The sequence below is a fragment of the Caretta caretta genome, chromosome 6 (genome assembly GCF_965140235.1).
Source record: "Caretta caretta isolate rCarCar2 chromosome 6, rCarCar1.hap1, whole genome shotgun sequence".
Classification (NCBI taxonomy): domain Eukaryota; kingdom Metazoa; phylum Chordata; order Testudines; family Cheloniidae; genus Caretta; species Caretta caretta.
In genome coordinates this window covers 9,605,625-9,625,426 of record NC_134211.1, presented here as the reverse complement: position 1 = coordinate 9,625,426, position 19,802 = coordinate 9,605,625, and the positions used below count along the sequence as shown (strand labels likewise).

The 19,802-nt window shown below is 51.1% G+C and overlaps 1 protein-coding gene across 1 annotated transcript in view; it reads right to left on the bottom strand.

Annotated features, from left to right (window-relative positions):
• Positions 1 to 7,800: 7,800 nt before the first annotated feature.
• LOC125637914 (uncharacterized) overlaps positions 7,801 to 19,802 on the bottom strand; it is a 31,989-nt gene continuing 19,987 nt past the window's right edge. The window contains exons 8-11 of the mRNA XM_048852997.2: positions 17,476 to 17,855; positions 16,174 to 16,256; positions 12,393 to 12,496; positions 7,801 to 11,513 (exon numbers count right to left, since the gene is read on the bottom strand). Coding sequence (XP_048708954.2) covers positions 9,808 to 11,513; positions 12,393 to 12,496; positions 16,174 to 16,256; positions 17,476 to 17,855 — 2,273 coding nt within the window. The 3' untranslated portion in view covers positions 7,801 to 9,807. The remainder of the gene's footprint in view (positions 11,514 to 12,392; positions 12,497 to 16,173; positions 16,257 to 17,475; positions 17,856 to 19,802) is intronic.

The window sequence follows — 19,802 nt, the reverse complement described above, 5'->3', positions numbered from 1 at the left end:
AGAAGAGCCGGGCACGCACCTTCCCCACATCCCACCACCACCACACCAAGGGAAAGGCACGCCTCTGCCCTCACCAGGCCAGCCAGAACTCCTGGAAGGACGCCATGAAGCCCTTGTCCTCCAGCAAGCTGTTGTTGAAATGCCAATAGGCCGGCCCCAGCCTCTCTGAACTCAGAGAGGCTGCCATGGCTGCCAGGTGGTGGCCCAAGAATGGAGCCGGCCAGATGCTGGAGGAGTGGGCTCATGTCAGATGGAAACAAGATAGATAAATATGGTCCTCCACCTGGACACAGGTAAAGGTGGTATCATTGTCCAGGTGGTGGTCGTGCCAGACGTCCACCAGGGAAAGATAGATCACGATCTCCCTGAGGATGCCCATGGTGGCCTCGCAGCTCTCAAGTCCTGAGCGGTCCCAGTCCTCAAGGGTGGTGTTGAAGCCCCCGCCCAGGACCAGCCAGCCAGGTGAGGACCCAGATAAGTAGTGGCAGCGGTGGTGATGATAATGCTCTTCCTCCGGAGGGGTGGGGATGGGGGGGCAGTCCGGCAGGGCCCCCTTTCCCCACAACAGTAGCAACAGCAGCAGCTTATGGAAGGGGTCCCAGCCAACCGCAGCAGCACAAGGGAGAAAGCTCCAGCCAGCAGGGCAGCCAGAGAGGCGAAACCTGTCACAGTGCAGTGGCCCGCTCCAGAGGAGGAGGGGCAGAAGCAGCCAGGGAGGCTGCACAGAGCTGCAGCCAGTCCTGACAGGGCATCAATCAGGAAAGGACCTGCTAGTGCAGCCCAGATATCAAGGGCTGCCCAGCAGAGCAAGAGAGATCAGTCTCCCTGCGACCAGCAAGAGAGAAGGACCGGCTCCTGGTAGAAGGAACAGCACCCTGGACAGAACAGTGCTGGGCAGCGTAGCAGGGCAGCGGGAGCTCTGGCTGACCCCTGCTTGACTGCAGGCCTTGAAACAAGGGCTGACTGGGTGCTAGGGCTACAGGAAAGTGTCCCAGTGAAGGCAGGCAGTAAAGGGGAGTGGAAGAAGGAAGCAAGCGGCTGCTGCTCAAGGGTCCCTGGACCACAGCCCAGAGTAGTGGGTGGGCCTGCGTCTCCCTCACCTTTGCCCCACTGGCCACTGGAGGGAGTGGCCATATAAAGGACTTGGGAGATGGGCTACACTAAGTAGCTGCAGTTCACCACTGCGGTGGGACTGAACTGAGGACTGCTGATTCCCCCTGAAGTGGGAAGAACTGAGTTGGGGCAGAACTGGAGGGCTGTGCTCTGAAGAGGATGCTGCGCTCCAAGAGCAACGTGGGTCCCAGATGGTGGAGAGAGAACAGAATGGGCGAGTCACCACCTGCAGAGGGCATTCCAGGACTGGACTGAGCTAATTCCCAGGAGCAACCAGCAGGAGGTGCGCTTGGTGAGTCCCAACTTGCTACATGGCTGTATATCCAAAATGTCAAGTCCAGTTTTCTCATAATACTCCCCTCCTCGAAGGTCATAAAAGTACAATTAAGACATTCACACATGCACATACACAGTCACACAATAAATTCAGTGGATTACTAGTGAGACCCCAGCATGGGTTCAAGGCTTTCAGTTGAGACCAAGTGAAGATCTTCTCACTGGCACCCTCAGCTTTCGCTCCTGAGTTTACCTCATCAGTGACCAATCTTCATGTAATTGCCCCTGGGAAGTGCCATGGTCTGTAGAGGCACAAGCTTTGCAACCGATTGAATTTTCTCTGAATCCAGCATGTCGGTGCTAGGCAGGGGTGAAAGTAAGTTAGAGGATTTACCGGTACGCCGGAGTCCTGAGCAGGGGGCGTGGCCTCAACCAGAAGAGGCGTGGCCTTAAATCCCTGGGCCCCTTAAATCTTGATTTAAAGGGCCAGGGCTCCAGCTGCGGTAGTGGTGGCTGGGAGCCCAGGGCCCTTTAAATCACCCCCGAGCTACCAGCTGCAGAGGCGGCTGGAAGCCACGGGGCTCAGGGGTGATTTAAAGGGCCCAGGGCTCCAGCTGCCACTACCGCAGCGGAGCCCCGGGCCCTTTAAATCACTGAGGAGCCCTGGGGGCTCCCGGCTGCCACCTCTACCCCGGGGCTCTGGACTCTGGCAGAACTTTAAAGGGCCTGGGGCTCCGCTGTGCTAGCGGCTGCTGGAGCCCCGAGCCCTTTACATCCCCACCTGAGCCCTGCTGCCCGAGCCCTGGGGTAGCGGCGGCCGGGCTCTGTCGGGGATTTAAAGGACCCTGGGGCTCCAGCCACCGCTACCGCCCCGGCCCTTTAAATTACCCTCCTGGGAGGCCAGTCTACCATACTGTGGTGTTTACTGTTGGGGCTATGGGCAGGGGCTTCTGCAGCTCTTCCAGTGTTTGGAGCAAAGAGCCATATGGGGACTACCTGAAAGGACCCAGGAGAAACTCATTAGAGTTATCCTTCTCATAGCATTAATAAGGAGGATGAAAATCAGGGCCTTCTTCTGACTCATCACCCCCTCCCTAGACTATGAGACCTTCTGATCGCAGCCACTATTCCCCTCTGCCCTCCCAGCTCCACTCTGAGGGCATAAATCTGACTCTTACATTCCCCATGGTCTGCCTGGGTCTTACTCTGGGTATTCTTCAATAAGACTCTAACCACTGCCTTGCTGTTCTCTGCTTTTTCAACTCGCATACTTCCTGCTCCACTCTCTCACGGTCATACACTTGCTTCTGCGTTGCCACTATCTATGCTGCCTGAGTGAGGGTCGTATCCCTGAGGGTGTCTGACTCTGCCTTTAGGCAAGTTGTTTTTTTTTTCTCTCCCAGCTTTATCTGTGTCTAACTCATCCACTCTTGCCTTTAACGTATCTATCTCTGTATCTAATAGTATTGCTACCACACACAATCCCTGTAATGCAGTCTTTTTCTTCGCCTTAAAATTTGGAGTTTCCCATGCTGACCCACATTTCCCATTTCTTAAAGAATGCCATGGGACTGGTAGAAGCTTCAAGCTTCCAGAGACCATTACCATATTCGGTCAAGCTGCACCGCAAAAGCATTTCCAACCTTTCCAGATGTTCCCTTTCCTTCTGTCATATTTTCTCCCTTGACCAGGCTACCAACCTTAGTCCTAAGTCCCCATAATGGAATATATCCGTAAATTTACTTGAAGACGAAAACATGGGAATTACAGGTTGCGACCCTGTCTCTCCATCCTCTAGTCCCTATTGCAACAAACCAGTCCTGGGTGGCTTGCCAAATCTGTCACCTGGGAGTATCTGAACCCAAACCTATGGTAATTTACAATGATCTTTCTAGAAGATTTCAGTCAAGGGGGAGGTCACAGCTCCTCTGGCTGATAAATGAATGGTACAAAAAAGAGTGCTTTCACCCAAAGCTCCTTCTTCATTGAGTCTTAAGCATACAAGCATATGCAATAGGATAGAGCACCCCAGATATAGTTACCCAAAGTCTGACATGGTTTTGAGTGGCAACAGCAGGTTTCAGGTGACCAGCCTTCTTCCTAGCTGCTAGGGAGTAAGATGTCAGCTCCTTGCTTGTAGAAAAGCTTCTTCGAAGTGCTCCACGTTGCATACTCTTACTTATCTTTCAATAGACTATTCAAATAAACCACATAACTTTTAGTAACCCCTAGTGGGCTGACTATTCTCCTAGCATTAGCAAAAACAACTCATAATTTTATTTATTAGCAAAGCAACTTTTAGTCATAGCAACAGCAATGAACTCACAATCAGAAGCACCCAGCTTCAAGATCAGCTCTCCACACTCCTTCCCATTCTCATGAATCTGTTACTTTCTCTATTCTTATTAGCAGAGTTGCAGCTGTGCAGCTGTTTTGCCTGCTTATGCAAATACAAATGATTCCTGACTGAGATGTTCCCGCTTTTAGTCAATAGTGGCTGTATCCCAAAATGTCTCCAGTTATGTCAAGTCCAGTTCTCTCATAACAGGGTGACCTGGCCTCAATTTTTTTGCTCTGCACAGGACTCCCTTTTGTGGCACTGGGCAGGTGACCTGGTCTTTCTGTACCTCAATTCCGCATCTGTAAGGGACAGGGAATTTCTGAGGATAAATACACTAAAGAGTGTGAGGCACTCAGATATTCAGAAAAGGGGATGGGTACAAAGGTATAGAGGGCTATAAATGCAAAAGGAGGGATTGCTGGAGGGGGATTGTAATGGCGTGTCATCTAGTCCAACCCCCTGCTCAAAGCAGGACCATGTAAGTGTGAGAATGGTCCTGCTATTGTGAGGAACTTTCCTGGCTTCTGCATTACCCCAGTGGACTAGGATACCAAAAGGATGTGAGTCCTCACTCCACCTTGTTTTACCTGGAGGCCTGCTTGACCTCAAGGATTCCCCTTCCACTCTCCTGTGAGGCAGAGTCCTCGTAACCCTGACAAGGCTGGGCCCATGATTCCTGGAAAGCTTAACCTCCAGTCTTCTCATGGTCACTTAGAATGGGGCTAGGGTGTCCCCACTCCAGGGTGCTTTCTCCACACCAGGCATTTCCCTGACCCACTGATCACTACATTAAGCTCAAAGCAAATTTATGAAACCGCAATTGTAAGAGGAATAAGGGGAAATGGAAAAGGTTAAAGGACCAAAGAATCTGCCCTAGGGGCACAGGGAACACAATAGAAAAGTTCATAGTCTCTTCGCAGCTGTGCGGGAGGGGGTCACTGTACGGGGAGCTGCTCCCCAGTCTGTCCAACCCCCAGGCACCTGGAGTCTGCCTGCTCTCAGATATCTCTGCCCAGCCCCACCCTCCTGCATCCAGACCTCTACCCCCTGCACGCAGAACACCTCCCACTTAGTTCCCCCATATTCAGACTCCCACCCCAGTGAGCCCCAACCAGCTGAACCCAGACCCCCGCTAAGCCCCACCCTCCCCCACACCCAGACAACCCCTGCTGAGCTACAACCACCTTCACCTGGAACCCCTCAACAAGCCCCTGCACATCCAGATCTCCCCACCACACCCAGACCCCTGACTGAGCCACCCACACCCAGCTTGCCCCACACAGAACCCTCTCATCCCACATTAAGTGCTGCCCCCCCCACCCCCCCGCCACACACACTCTCTCTCTCTCTCTCTCTCTCTCTGCTGACCTGAGTCTGCTTGCTCCACACCTGGAGCAGGGTCTGTGGCTGGGCATGTGTGTAAGACTCTGTCCCTCTTGCTTGCTATCTTGTTGTGCCTGGCGTGGAGGGGCAGGCCCAGTCCTTGCATTGTGTCAAGATTGGATGCAGCCTCACCCCTGAGTCCATGTCCCGGGAGGGGCGGGGGACTGCAGGGTGAGCGCCCACCTCCGTGCAGCCAGTGTCCTGTGCTCCCCACTGCCATACTGTGGGGATTTATTTATTGATAGACAAATACAATATGCAGAATTTTGCAGAATTTTAAAATAGTGTGTGAGAATTTGTATTCTTTTGGCACAGAATTCCCTCGAGTATTTTTACAAGGGGGCACTGGAAGAGCTTGTCTTGTTTAGCCCAATAAACTGCAAGCGGGGTGGGGGGGGTGGGGGGGAGATCTGATTGCTTTCTATATATACACTAGGGTGGCAAACACCAGGGAGGGAGAAGACCTACGGAAGCTAAAGGTCACATTGAGTCAAGAAGAAATGGGGCTAAACTGGCCATGACTAAATGTAAATTGGAAATTAAAAGGTTTCTCACCATCAGAGGAGTGAGGTTTTGGAACAGCCTCGCAATAGGAGCAGCAGGGACACGAAACTGAGCTGGTTTTAAGATGGGAGTTTGGATTATATGACAGGGTTGCCAGCAAGAGCTGGGGACTGGCCCTCATGACCCACAAGCTCTGTTCTAGTCCGTTGTTTGTTCCTCCACTGAGCCTGGGATAAGGCTCCTGTTGGCAGACTAGCACCAACCTGAACATACAGCAGAGACAAGCACAGAGGGGCGATTCTGCAAACTGGGCTGGAGCTATCAGAGATGGCACGTTTGCCATCAGACATAGCACCCTCAGTGTGTTAACAGGAAAGGGCACCAGTCAATGGAGACCCAGGACCAGGGTGTGTGGATACTGTCACGGAAAGGGAATTATAGGGCGGGGAAATAAGCATGGGGGTGGTTGATGGTGGCTCTCCATTGGATGGGATTTTAATCCAATTCAGCCAATCCAGTTTAAATGCAACCTCTTTAGTTAATTTTGATTAATTTTCCTGAGCGTAGACAAAGCCTTCGGAACTTTGGACAATCCCACTCACATGGATGACAGCAGCGCCACTGTATTGCTCATGGCTGGGGAGGAGGGGGGGACTCTTGCCCTACTTCATGTGGCCCTAGCTATGCAATGAGTTCTGGATGTCTGCCAGGCAGAGAGAAGGGTTTTAGCTGCTCCTGAACAGAGGCAGGGAGGTAGCTGGGCGCTCCATGGGGAAGCCAAGAGATACCACACTCAGGTCATGCTGCTGCCTGCCATAGCCCTAGCCATTCTCTCTAGGCAGCGGATGCATAGGGATCACAAACATTTTGTTCACACCGGTGCTAGCTGCATACAGGAAGCACCTGGGCTACAGCACCTTTGTCCTTGTGGAAGTAATGTGGTCAGTAATCTGGCCAGTTAGTTGTGTATACAGGGCTGTGGGAAGTAAAACCTGTGGATGAGACAGTGATGTCATATCTGAGGACTCAAGGACCATATGGGTCCAGCTACTTAGTCTCAATGTCTCCCTACCAGTTCGGAGGGGACAGGACCAAGCAGCTTCTGAGAAGAAAATCAAGACTGGGATCAGAAGTAAAGGAGAGTAAAGGGGTCACCTCTACTTGAATAGTAACTGAGTTCATTCATGGGTTTTTATTAACCAAGTGCAGAGTGGCGTTGTGGTGACTGGGGGTTTGTGGCTGTGGCCTTCAAAAAGTACCAACCATACTTATCAGTGAGTCCCCCACTCCTTGGGACAGCTACCTGGGGTGTAGGAACTCTGAGGCCATACAAGTTCTCATCATCCCTTCCTGACCCATCATTCAGGAAGCTGTTGGGTTTGGATACAGCATAAAACTTTCTCACTAAATCTTTTTCTTTTTTAAACTACCAATGTTGCTGTTTGCATGTAACCACTTCTTCTTAAAGCACAAACCGCTCTGGCCTGAGCTAAAAGACTTCCCTGTTAATCAAGGCTGGAGCAGGTTCATCAGCTGCTGTGTGGGCCAGTTACCAGTAGAGGGGGCCAGTGTGCTGCACTGAGCAGATGGGGGTCACACTTATTTGAAAACCTAAACATCAGTGGGGTGTGTGTGTGTGTCTGTCAGTGGAGATGGGGCATCTCTTTCTCAAAGCTCCACTCCAGTTCAGCCAGGAGTTTTGGGGCTGGAGGCAGAAATCAGTGTGGGAGATTCTCTGGCCTCAACATGTTTTTTACACCCAGGACACAAGAACTGTGGCCAAAGCATGCTGGGTTGAGGGGATCCAGCTGAGGAATGAATGGCCAGAGGGGACTAAGTGAATGCAGAGTGTGAATGTCTCCAAGACATGCTGCCAAACCTTCCTCTGTGAAAAGGCCTTTACACCATAAGAATGATAATTGCAACCCTGACCCTGTCTATTCAATAAGACCCAGATCTGACCCTTCTATCCCCAAATCCCAACACTAACCCCCTTTCTACCTAATAAATCCCAGAACCTTGTGACATCTACTGCTGGCCTTTTTGCAACATTAAAAATAGACCATTTTCCCTCCCTTTTGTTGCTGCTCCAGGACGGTATTTTGCCATTCATCCTTCAGAGCCTCTCATGAAGTCTCACGGGCCAAAGCCTTGTTAAAAGTTCAAGAAATGACATCCATGACTTCTCCTTTAGTCACTATTTTATTGACACACTCAAAGAATTCTAATAGGTTAGTGAGGCATGGTTTCCCTTTGGGGAGGCCGTGCTGGTTAGACACTAGCATATATCACTATCTTCTAGATGTTTGGTAACTCTATTTTTGTTTATTGTTTCAACCGGATTTAACAGATACGGAGAGGTAGGGCTCACTGGTCTGTCATTCCCGAGATCGCCCCTAACAGCTTTGGTAAAAATCACTTGCAAAAGACATACATAAAAGAGAATCTTTCCGCCCTACACTCTGCATTGATGTAGGGATTTCTAGTTGAGGAACTCAAAAGCTCTTTACTCATAGATGAATCCTCACTAGCCCAGATGGACAGGGAGAGGGGAAGTCAGTGGAAGGGCTGCTGAGAGAACCCAGGAGTCCGGGCTGCCCGGCTCCTGGCCTAATCACAAAGATGCTGCCTAGATTATCGTGTTAGAAAATAAAAGCTTTTCCCAGAAAGCGGTTCATGCTTACAGTGAGGTTGTCTGCATATCTGTCTCAGAGCAGAAGGAATGAATATCATTCCCTGCCTGTGTCTGCTCTACAATATTTTGTGTAGCCTACGTGCTCTCATTATAACTGCATATTAGTGACAGGAGCGCTTTCAAAACTGGGACTGCCAGACTGTATCGAACCAGGGATTCATCTAGCCCAGTGTCTTATCTCTGACACTGGACTGGCACCAGATGCTGCAGAAGAAAGTGAGAGGAACCCATGTTTGGGATCATCTACCCACATGAATGTCTCATCCTAAATCATAATAGCTAGAGATCACCTTAAACCCTGGAACTTGAGGTTTTATATTCTTTCCAAACCTGCTTCTTTATCATTTACTATCATACAGGTCTTGTTATCCACATAAACAACCAGTCCCTCTTTGAATCTGGCTAAGATCTCAGCTACAGCAGCAACCTGTGGCAGGGAGTTCCACAATCCAACAACATGCAGTGTGGAAGAGTCCTGAGGAATTGGTGGAGGGCTGGAACCTAGTTTTGCAAAAGGACGAAGATGGACATGCAGGTGGCAAAAAAAGGTGAGGGACTAGCTCGAAAAGGAGGCTAGGCACAAAGATCAGGTTTCCAAAAAAAATCCTCTAAGCTTAAAGGTCTCTAGTTTCCCTCTATAGCTCTTTGAATACAGGAAGAGGCTCTCAGTCTTTGGCAGCCTGGTGATTAGGGCTTTGCTGTCTTCCTGAGCCAATTGTGGGTTTGAAGCTTGTGGAAACTGTCCATTTCTTCCCACAATTACTTTCCTGTCTCTTAGCTCCTTTCCGATTCACAGTAGCACCTCACCTTTCACCTTGTGGTTAACAAAATTACTTAGCAGTCGTCTTAGTTGTATTAGACCCCAAAGCACAATCTCTCATTTCCGCATCCTTCTTAATAACAAAACTCCAAAGGAGTCAGCAAAATGAGAAGTTTAGTTTCAGTGTCATCAAAGATTTGCTAATGACGAGAGTTGTACAATGGTCACCTAACAGAGAAAGTGAAATCTCAGCCACTAGGGATATGCAGAACAAGACTGGGCCAATACACTGTTTGATCAGTTCTGCATTGGACAGGGAGGCAATGGACAGCAGTACATGTAAGTGACGTAAACCAGAGACTGTGGTTGACTGTGTCTGTGCAGCACTGGATGTGACAGGGCCCTGATCTCAGTCACTGTGGGTCTGTGCAGCGCCCGGCATGACGGGGCCTGATCTTGGTTTGCCTCCATGTGCCATGGCAGCATCCTGCTTCCCTGATGGAAAGGAACAACCAGGGCCATCCTGATGCAAGATAGCCTGGGATCTCCAGCATGTCCATGGGATGTCCTGGTGGTCTCTTTATAGGGTCCCCTTGCTCGGAGGGGAGAGGGGGGAAGCAGGGAGGGGTCCCAGTGTTGCCCTGGCTCCTGGGGATCCCCATATGGGGTCCATAATAGGAGATGGAGCTTGGTGATCCCCATATGGGGGGATCCGAGAGTCCCAGCACAGCTCCCCTAGCTGAGATGTGTCCTCTGGTGTTTGCTGAAGGCTGAGCTCCAGCAAAAGCTCTTGCCACACTGGCCGCACTGGTAGGGGCGCTCGCCGGTATGGGTGTTCTGGTGCTCCAGCAGGTTGGCGCTCTGGCGGAAGCTCTTGCCGCACTGGGGGCAGCGGTAGGGGCGCTCACCAGTGTGGGTGCGCCGGTGCTTGATGAGGTGCGAGTTCTGGCAGAAACTTTTACCGCACTGGGGGCAGGTGTAGGGGCGCTCGCCAGTGTGGGTGCGCTGGTGCTGGATCAAGTTGGAGCTCTGCCGGAAGCCTTTGCCGCACTCGGTGCAGCGGTAGGGCCGCTCCCCAGTGTGGGTGATCTGGTGCTTGGCCAGATAGGAGCCCAGGGCAAAGCTCTTGCCACAGATGCCGCAGCGGTGGAGTTTCTGGCCGGCGTGCGTGCGCCGGTGCTCCGCCAGATTGGAGCTCTGGCTGAAGATCTTGCCGCACTCAGGACACTTGTAGGGTTTTTCACCTGTGTGAGTCACCTGGTGCCGCAGAAGCTTGGAGCTCTGGCCGAAACTCTTGCCGCACTCGGGGCACTTGTAGGGCTTCTCAGCCATGCGGCAGCTGCGGCGGTGCTCAGCCAGCCGGCAGCTCCACAGGAAGCTCAGGCCGCACTGTGGGCAGCGGAAGGGTTGCTCTCGCTGGTGATGTCGCAGGCCAGCACTCTGGGCATAGCCCTTGCCGCACTCAGAGCACTTGAAAGGTTTCTCCTCCCCGTCGGCGCTGTGCCGGGTGCGACGGTGCCGGGCCAGCTTGGCGCTCTCCAGGAAGCACTCCCCGCAGTCGGAGCAGGTGAAGGCCTCGTCGCCGGCATGGGTGCGCTGGTGCACGAGCAGCGTAGCGCTTTGGTGGAAAGCCTCCCCGCACTCAGAGCATCGGTAGGGCTTCTCGGCACCATGCTGGCTGGCTCGATGGGCAGCCAAGGCGGCGCTCCAGCCAAAGCCCTCCCCGCACTCCCCACAACGGTAGGGGCCTTGGCCGCCGGTGTGGGTACGCTGATGCTTGGCCAGGTCCGAGCTGACCACGAAGCTGCGTCCACACTCCAGGCAGTGGTACGGCTTCTCTCCGGTGTGGGTTCGGCGGTGGGTCACCAGCGTGGACTTCCGGCCGAAGCTGCGCCCGCACTCGTCGCAGCGGTAGGGACGCTCCCCGGTGTGGGTGCGCTGGTGGTGCACCAGTGTGGAGCTCTGGCTGAAGCGGGCGCCACACTGGTGGCAGCGGAAAGGCTTCTCGCCGGTGTGGATGCGCTGGTGCTCCAGCAGGGTGGAGCCACGACTGAACTTCTTCCCGCACTCCGGACAGCTGTGGGGCTTTTCGCCAGCATGAGATTTCTGGTGCTCCAGCAGCGATGAGCTCCACGTGAAGGCCTTGCCACACTGGTGGCAGCGGTAGGGCCGCTCCCCGGTATGGACCCGCTGGTGTTTGATCAGGTTGGAGCTCTGGGCAAACCCTTTGCCACACTCAGAGCACCGGAACGGCTTATCCTCCGCATCGCAGGCCTGCTCACCCGCACCTGCATCACGCCATCTACCCTGTGGCCTCTCAGAGCTCCCGCAGGAGTCGTCCCCTTCGGAGCGGGCTGAGAATGGCCCTTCTGGCTCCCCATCATCCTCGTCCTGCTCCTGCACATCATCCGCCTCCTCGTCCTCACTCAGGGCGCCGTCATCTGGTGAAAGGAAAAGAGAAAGGGAACCCAGACACATGTCAGTCATGCCAAGGGGAGGAAGTATCTAATGGGGAGGGAGGGCCCTGCACTGAGTCATAGGTGTCAAGGCCACAACAGCCCACTGTGCCCATCGAGCCCGGCCTCCTGCCTAAACCAGCCCAGAGCATCTCCCCCAACCATTCCTGCCTCCAGCCCAGTAACTCCTGGCTGAGCTAGAGCAGTGCTTGGAGGAAGACACCTCTAGGGTTGGTCGGGAACGCCAGAATGATTTTTCTGACGGAAAATAACTGTTTCTGCAAAATTTAAAATTTGCTACGGGAAAACTTCAATTTTCTGTTACAAAAATTGAAATGAAAGCTCCAGCTCAGCAGCTCTTTGACACTCACAAGATAAAGGCGCAGACCCAGGGCTCCCAGGGCTTGTAGGCTCCCTGGAGGAGCTGGCAGCTACTTCAGAACAAACAGTAAATAATAAAAAGGGGTCATGCAGTGAAAGTGAAAGGCAGCAAATTCTAAACCTTTTTCGTATGGTGTATAAAACAGCCCATGAAACTCATTGCTACCAGATGTAGTGGAGGCTGAAAGCTTAGCAGGACTCAGAGCAGTCCTGGCTGTCTATGTGGATAACAGGAACATTCAGAGCTACTTAATGCTAATGGCTTGAGCCGATCTCCAACGATTAGAAACCACGATGGGATCAAACATGGCAGCAGATTAGCCCCAATCTGCTACTGCAGGTTCTCCCACCTTCCCCTGCAGCATCTGGTGCAGGCCACTGTCGGTAACAGGAGACTGGACTAGACAGACCTGGGTGCTGATCCGGTCTGGCAACTCCCTACGGTCCTGCTTCCACTGCAGGTTCTCTTCCGGAATTCCTCACCTGTCAGGACAACTCTCAGCTCCTCCCGCTCATCTGAGTCGGCGTCACATAGCTCCTCTCCTCGCTCCATCCATGAGAACTCGGCTGAGTGTGCCATCGGGAAGCTTGTGCATGGGAAAAGAAGACAGGAGACAGCCATGGGTATGGGTGAGACACTGGACCCCAGTTCGAGGCTGGTCCCCGCAGGGGGGAGCTGACAAAGTTAACACATTTTTATTGTGAGCCATAAATCAGTGCCAGCTCAGGCCTTGAAACCACCCTTTCACAGGGCGGCTGCCTCTTTAAAGGGAGATAGGTCTCGGCCCCACCCAACTGTCCCAGGAGGGTGGGGAAGGAGGAATGGAAAATGCCATGTAACCCAATCAGGCCTCTGGGGCAGATAAGGAAGAAGCCTGGGAGAGTCAAGGCAGGAAGGCATGGGAGGGGGATTAGCGGGGCTGCAACCAGGGGAGAAGAGACTCCAGCTCAGTAAGGGGGACTCCAGGCAGAAGGCCTGGGAGCGGCTGGATGAAGAGTCGGGAAGGATGGATATATAAACCTCAAAGTATATCAGCTTTCGACTTGGACTCTCAGGGCTTTATTTTGTAGCCGTTTATGATAACAAACCAGCCCAATACGGGTGTTACTGGTTATGAGAAAGCCTCTGAGAAATTACTGAGGAAAGAGAAACTATGGCTGCAGGGCCAACCCATGTCTCAATGGGGAGCTGTGGAGGCAGAGATCATTACATCCCCCTACAACGCAGCCTGATCCATTATTATTGTAATTTGTGTTATAGTTGCACACATCCCCTGCCCAGAAGAGCTTACAGTCAAAACAGACAAAGGGCAGGACAAGAAACTAGGCACAGAGCGGGAAAGTGACTTGCCTGAGGTCACACAGCAAGCCAGTTTTATAGCTGGGAGTGAACCCAGGTGTCCTATGCCCTAGGTCTAGGGCTCCAGCCCACACTGACTCAGTGGATAAATACAGATGGATGCTCCACCCTGCACTGGGCCTGTTATTTCGAAGCTGGGTCCACCCAGGTGTAAGGGTCAGATCACATGATCAGGGCCCACACCTGTAGTTAGAACCTTTCCTCTGTGACTCAGGCTTTAGCTACACTGGGGCTTAAGCAGCAATTCCAGCCCTGGTGCAAATCTCCCATGTAAACAGGGAAACAAGTTGTTTCCATAAACCACCAAGATTTGCATCAGTTTAACTCTGCTTCTGAGCAGGCTCCATCAGTGCAAATAGAGGGCCACTGTCCACATGGGATGAGGGGCAGATCGTGCACTTAACAGCAAGTGCCTTACAATGAACATTTGATCCCTGAGCTGGGAGGCTGCTTTGGCCTGGCCCTAAAGTTAAAGATGACTGAAGAGATTATTGCTCTTCAAATCCTTGCCCTGAACAAGATAGCACTGACCAGCCTCTTTGCATGGTTCCCAAGCAGCCTGCGGCGCTGGAACAAGGAACAAATTGCAGCCATCAGGACAGGAAAAAATGGGGAAGAACAAATTGTTGGCTGTAAATAAGTTGGCCCACAATTCTGCCAACCCAAAGAGTTCAAAAAAGACGAGTCAGGCCCCCAAAATATCAGAGCATCTTAAAAATGAGATTATTTTTATATAGCTACATTTTTTTAATTCTGCTTTTGGAACCTTTAGGACCCCGCCCCTCCAAACCACAAGGGCTGGAAATATACTCTCCCCCCCCCCCCCCAACATAAAAGCTGAGATTTTCCCATAAATACAAGGACCCAGTTGCTGGGGCTTTGAGGGGAAAAAAACAGGTAAATATCCCGACGCTCACAGTAAAAAAAAAAATCACCAGAGCTGACAACACTGGGTGAACGAGTTATTTGATGCTAATAAATTAGCCCAGCTATAGCACATAGGGATTACTGGACTGCCTCAGCACCATGGTCTGTCTAGCCCAGGACTTGATACCGCAGAAGAACGAGCAAGAAACTCCACCGTTTATAGATTCATAAATTTTAAGGCGAGCAGGGCCCATTGTGCCCATCCAGTCCAGCCTCCTGCCTAACCCAGGCCAGAGAATCTCACCCAGTGATTCCTGCCTCTGACCCAATAACTCCTGGCTGAGCGAGAGCACAGCCTTGAGTAACAGACACCCTATCTCCACTGACAGGCTCCCACTAATGGAAAATCCACCCAGTCCCTAGGGGAGCTGTTCCAACCATTAATTCTCCTCCCTGATAAATTATTTCTTATTCTTAGCCTGAATTAGTCTCCCTTCAGCTCCCAGCTATTGCACCTGGCTTTGCCTTTGCCTGGATGTTAAAGAGCCCTCTGCCCTCAGAAATCCCCCCCCATATTGGTGCTTAAAGACAGGGATCATGTCAGCTCTTAACCTTCTCTGAGTAAACCAAATACATTGAGCGCTGTTAGTCTCTTCATGGATGACAGGTTTTGCAGACCATGAATCATCCTTGTAGCTCTTTTCTGAACCGTAACAATTTCTCAGCATCCCTTCTGAAGTGTGGGCACAGTACCCAATAGTGGTCTCAGCAATGCCATAGATATTCCCCTGCTTACATAGCCAAAGATCAAGTTTGCCTTTTCAGTACAGCATTGCACAGGGGTCTCCTATGCCAGATGTTTTCACCTGTCCTTTCTAGAGTCACTGCTTTCCAGGATACAGGTTCCCATCCTGCATGGGTGACCCATATTCTTCATTCCCATGTGTGACCATGCATTTGGCTGGGTTCCAATGCACATTGTTCACATGAGCCCAGCTTACCAAGCAACATGGTCTTTCTGTATCCCCACCACTAACTACCACTCCCACCTATACTTGTGTCACATTTTGTCAGCAGTGATTTTTATATTTTCTTTATGATTCATGTTCCAATTAGATTTTCAGTTAGAGGATACAGGGACAGACGCCTCCACTCCTTGCTAATAATGGAGAGCACAAGCAGATTGCGTAAAGATGCCCATATTATTATTATACTGTGGGTGCCTGTCCAGCACCCACAATTGGAAGCGGGTTTTCCAGGCAGTTAAGTCAGTGGTTTAAATTTCCTAGAGCACTAAGCACGCAGCAGCTCCCACTGAGAACAGTTAAAGTCCCCCTGGCCCTAGCATTTTGCTTGTATGTCACCTGTACTTTACTGTGTGCCTGGTGTGACTAGTTAGACTGTAGGCGCTTCAGGGCAGGGACTCTCACTGCGTGTCTGTGCAGCGCCCAGCACAACTGGATCTCACACTCGGTCACTGTGTCAGCCTGTGACATGCCTGGCGTAACAGGGCCCTGATCCTGGCCACTGCGCGTCTGTGCAGCGCCCAGCAAGACTGGGCCCCCTATGTGGTCACTGTGTGCCTGTGCATGACAGGGCCCAATCTCAGTGGAGATTTAGACTACACTGTAAAACAGATATCTAACAACAAAAAGATTGGCTCTTGCCTCTAAAAGGTATGCAGAGGACTTACAGATTATTCATATTTACTACTGATATCATGATACCACCAAGAGACCATAACTGAGGTCAGGATCCTGTCACTGCTAGCATTGCACAGACTGGGAATCGCTGGCCCAATAAGGGCTCCCTGTGCAACCAGCTAAAACCATTCTCCTCACTTTACTGTTGGAGAAACTCAGGCCCAGGCAGAGTCCATGACTTGTTTGAGGTCACCCACAAAGCATGTGGCAGCAGGAACTGAACCCGAGTCTCCACAGTCCCAGGCCTAGACCTTAACCCCAAGGACACCCTGGCCAAGTAGTAAGACCATCACGTGCTCAGTCCTATAAGGGGCAAACAGGCTTGGGCCATTACCTCTCCTCGCTGGGATCCTCCAGTGGAAAGGGGCCATTGCTCTCAGTATCAACCAGAAAGTCAGGGTACGTCACAGACTCCACCTAAGACAGGAGAGACAAGGGAGTGTGGAGGGATTTACGCTGGCCTGGTGGGACAGGGCGGCCCAGCTGAGATGTCCCACTGAGCCAGCTCCTCAAAGAGAGAAAGGGGTTGCTCCCAGCTCTAAGAGCCTCTGTGCTGGAAAGGCCCCCACACACCATAGGCCCCTGCCCCATAGGGAAAGACACAGGGTCCAGGGTAAATATCACAATCACATGCATATACACATAGACCCTTCCTCCAATATTGAAGGACCACACACACAAGCATTCTGGGATAAGTTACACACACTGGGGGCTGAGGCAAATCTCACACACCTGCACATACACACACACTAGCATCTGCATGGATGTACACACACACACAGGTCCCACGGTAAATCTCTCTCACACACACACAGGTCCCAAGGTAAATTACACACACTGGAATCCTGGGGGTAAACGACCCAGGCATGCGTGCAGACACACTGTGGTTCCAGGAGTAAATCACACAGGTGAGTGCACACATGCGTCCCGGGAGTAAATCACACACACACTCACAAGGGTCCCAGGAGTAAATCACACACACAGGTCCTGGGGGCACAGCTCAGACAGACAGACAGACACACACACGGGTCCTGAGGGCAAATCACGCTCTCTCACACGCGGAGGTTTACAGGGACAGATCTCTCTCGCGCACACACACACCCTGGTGTGGGGCAGGCGGGGGGCAGACGGGTCCTGTCCCCGCCGCAGGCCCCGGCCCCGGGCAGCGCGACAGGCTCCAGCAGGCCGCAGGGCCAAGCCAGCCCCCGGCCCCTTTGTCCATCTGCGCCTGCCCCGCGGCCTCCCCGCCGCGCACCCGAGCCCGGGGCGTTCCCCACCCCGCCGCGGAGCCTGGCCCGGGGCGCCCGCGGTGACAGGCCCGGGGTAAGACCCTGGAGAGACGAGAAGAGCGGGGCTGGCCTAGCCTAGCCCCCCACCCAGGCCGATCCCTTAGTGCACCGAGTCCGGGTGCGGGGGTCTCCGCAGCTTCCCCGCTACAGCCCTGCACCCTGATCCCGCTGCACATGCCCCCACCCCCCGCACTCAAATCGGGGCGTCCGAGTCCTCGTGTCTCCCCCTGCACATGGGCCCCTCCCCGGTGCCCTGAATCCAGCCGCTGAGGTCGTGGCATCTCTCTCCCCCCAGCGCCCCGCTCCCCTGGGGCCCTGAACCTGGGCGCTGAGTGCGTGGGACTCACCTTCTCCATCTCCCCCCTGTGCCCAGCGCCGGGGCCCACCGCAGCCCGCGAGGGGTTAAAAATCCACAGACAATGCTGGGGCTGGGAGGAAGGAGGTTGTGTGTGGGGTGGGGGGGGGGGGGGAGGAAGAGGCGCCTCCTCCCCGCTCATGCCATTGGCAGATCTGCCGTCCCCATCAGGAGCAGGCAGAGCGATTGATTTGCCTGCGTAGCGTGTGTCTGCTCCAACGCCCCCATTACCCAGGCTTCTTCCCGTGGGCCTACCCCCCCGGCATTTCTGGGAGATCAGTGAGCACCCAGCGCCCACGTGAGACGGTGTCCCCTCCCTTTTAATAACTGGGGTACTGGGTGAGGACACCCATTTCCAGCTCTGCCACTGACCTGCTTTGTGACCTTGGACATGTCACTTCCCCTTTTGTGCCTCCATTTCCTCTCCCACTCCTTTGTCTGTCTGATCTGTGAACAGTGTAAACGCCTAAGGGCAGGGATTGTCTCACCCCACGGGGCCTAGAGCCTCTAGGCACTTCCGCAATACAAACAACCGATGCCTTCTGCACAGTCCCTAGGCTCAATCAGGCCAGTGGCTTCTCTACAGCCTTACAGGCTGTTTGTTAGCACTTGCTGTCTGGCTGAATTTAATTGACGCCTGCCAAAACAAATTCAAACCTAGAGTTAATTAGATTGAGCTCCATAATTCTATGTATCATTTGCACCTTTAAAGCGTAGTCTAGCCAAAGCCAACAAACTCACTATGTCCCACCTCCAATCCACTACTCTGAGCTACAGGTGCAGAGTTAGTCTACTCCAAAATATTCTCGTGTCTGGTCATTAACCAAGGTAGTGATCTGTCTCTTTTTTGTTTCTAGATGCATGTGCAATGGTTAACCACTAGCCAGGACCTAGAGATACCTAAGTTCAAATCTCTACTGTATTACAGACTCCCTGCGAGACCTTGTGCAAGTCACTTAGACCAAGTCTATGCTAGAAACTGTTTGCTGATATAGCTGTAATAGCAGACCCTCATACTATAGACCCAATCTTCTGACAAATAAGTGCTTTTGCTGGCATAGCTTATATTGGTTCCATGAATAAGCTTAATTGACAAAAGCATTTTTATGCCAATATAACTGTGTCTAGACTAGGGCTTTTGCTTGTACAGAAGTGTTGTTTTTTAAATTGCATCCTTAACTGGTGTTACTATGCCAGCAAAAGTTTCTACTATATACTTGCCCTCAGTTTCTCTGTGCCTCAATTCTCCATCTGTAAAAATAGGAATATCTCCTTACCTCAAAAGAGTTTTGTGAAGATAAACACATTAAAGATTTACTTAGTTACTATGGTGAAGATACCTATAAAGTATCTGAGATCGACAGACATGAAAACTACATTCTTAAGATTGCAAAGTCAGATACACAAACATTAGGAAATGCCAGAGTTAAGGTTACCTGAACTTTAACTCTGCCCCTTTGTGCACATGCATTAAAGTGCAATCTCTCCAAGGTGCTCCCAGCATTTATACTTCTTGTGACATGGACTGCCACTTACATCTGTCTGTACAGCACCTAGTGCGAATGCAACAAATAGATAATAATTGTAATGGGGCCCAATGTGATTGAGGCCTTTAGGAATTACCACAATATCAATGTTAAATAAACCAACAAACAGCAATAGTTGAATTTTTTCAAGCAAAAAAAATTTTTGTGAGAAACTGCCTTTTGAAATATAAATATTTTGTGAAAAGTTGACAGTCAAAAATGTTCTTTTGGTGCAAAAATACTCTTTCCTTTTAATTTTTATTTTAAAAATTATTTCAACATTTTTATCAAAACACTGATTTTGTTTTCCAAAAACTAGGCATTTGGTAAACAAAAAATTTCAGTACTATTTTTGATTTAAAAAAATTGTAAAGAATTCATAATAAATTGCAAAAAATACAAATTAAAATTAGATCAGTTTTAAATACTTTGAAATAAAAAATTGACATCTTTCCTTAAAATGGATTTTTTATCAGTCCTAGTTGTTAATCAACATTAATATTCATTCTATTAATAACATATTAATTGCATCATATACTTTTTCCCCAATTGGGGCAGAGTCAAGGTTGCACAGACAACTTTAATTCTGATATTTCTTAATTTTTGAATGCTTGACTTTGTAACTTTAAGAAAATCCATTTAATACAGTTTTGCAGTTTCGCTGGGGGATATAGTTTCCTAGATTTTTTTTAGAACAATGACACAAAACTACCCAGAAATTCCAACATGTGGAGTTGTAATGACCCCAACATCTCCAGTGGAATTTGAATCCAGGCTTTGAAATAAATATCTA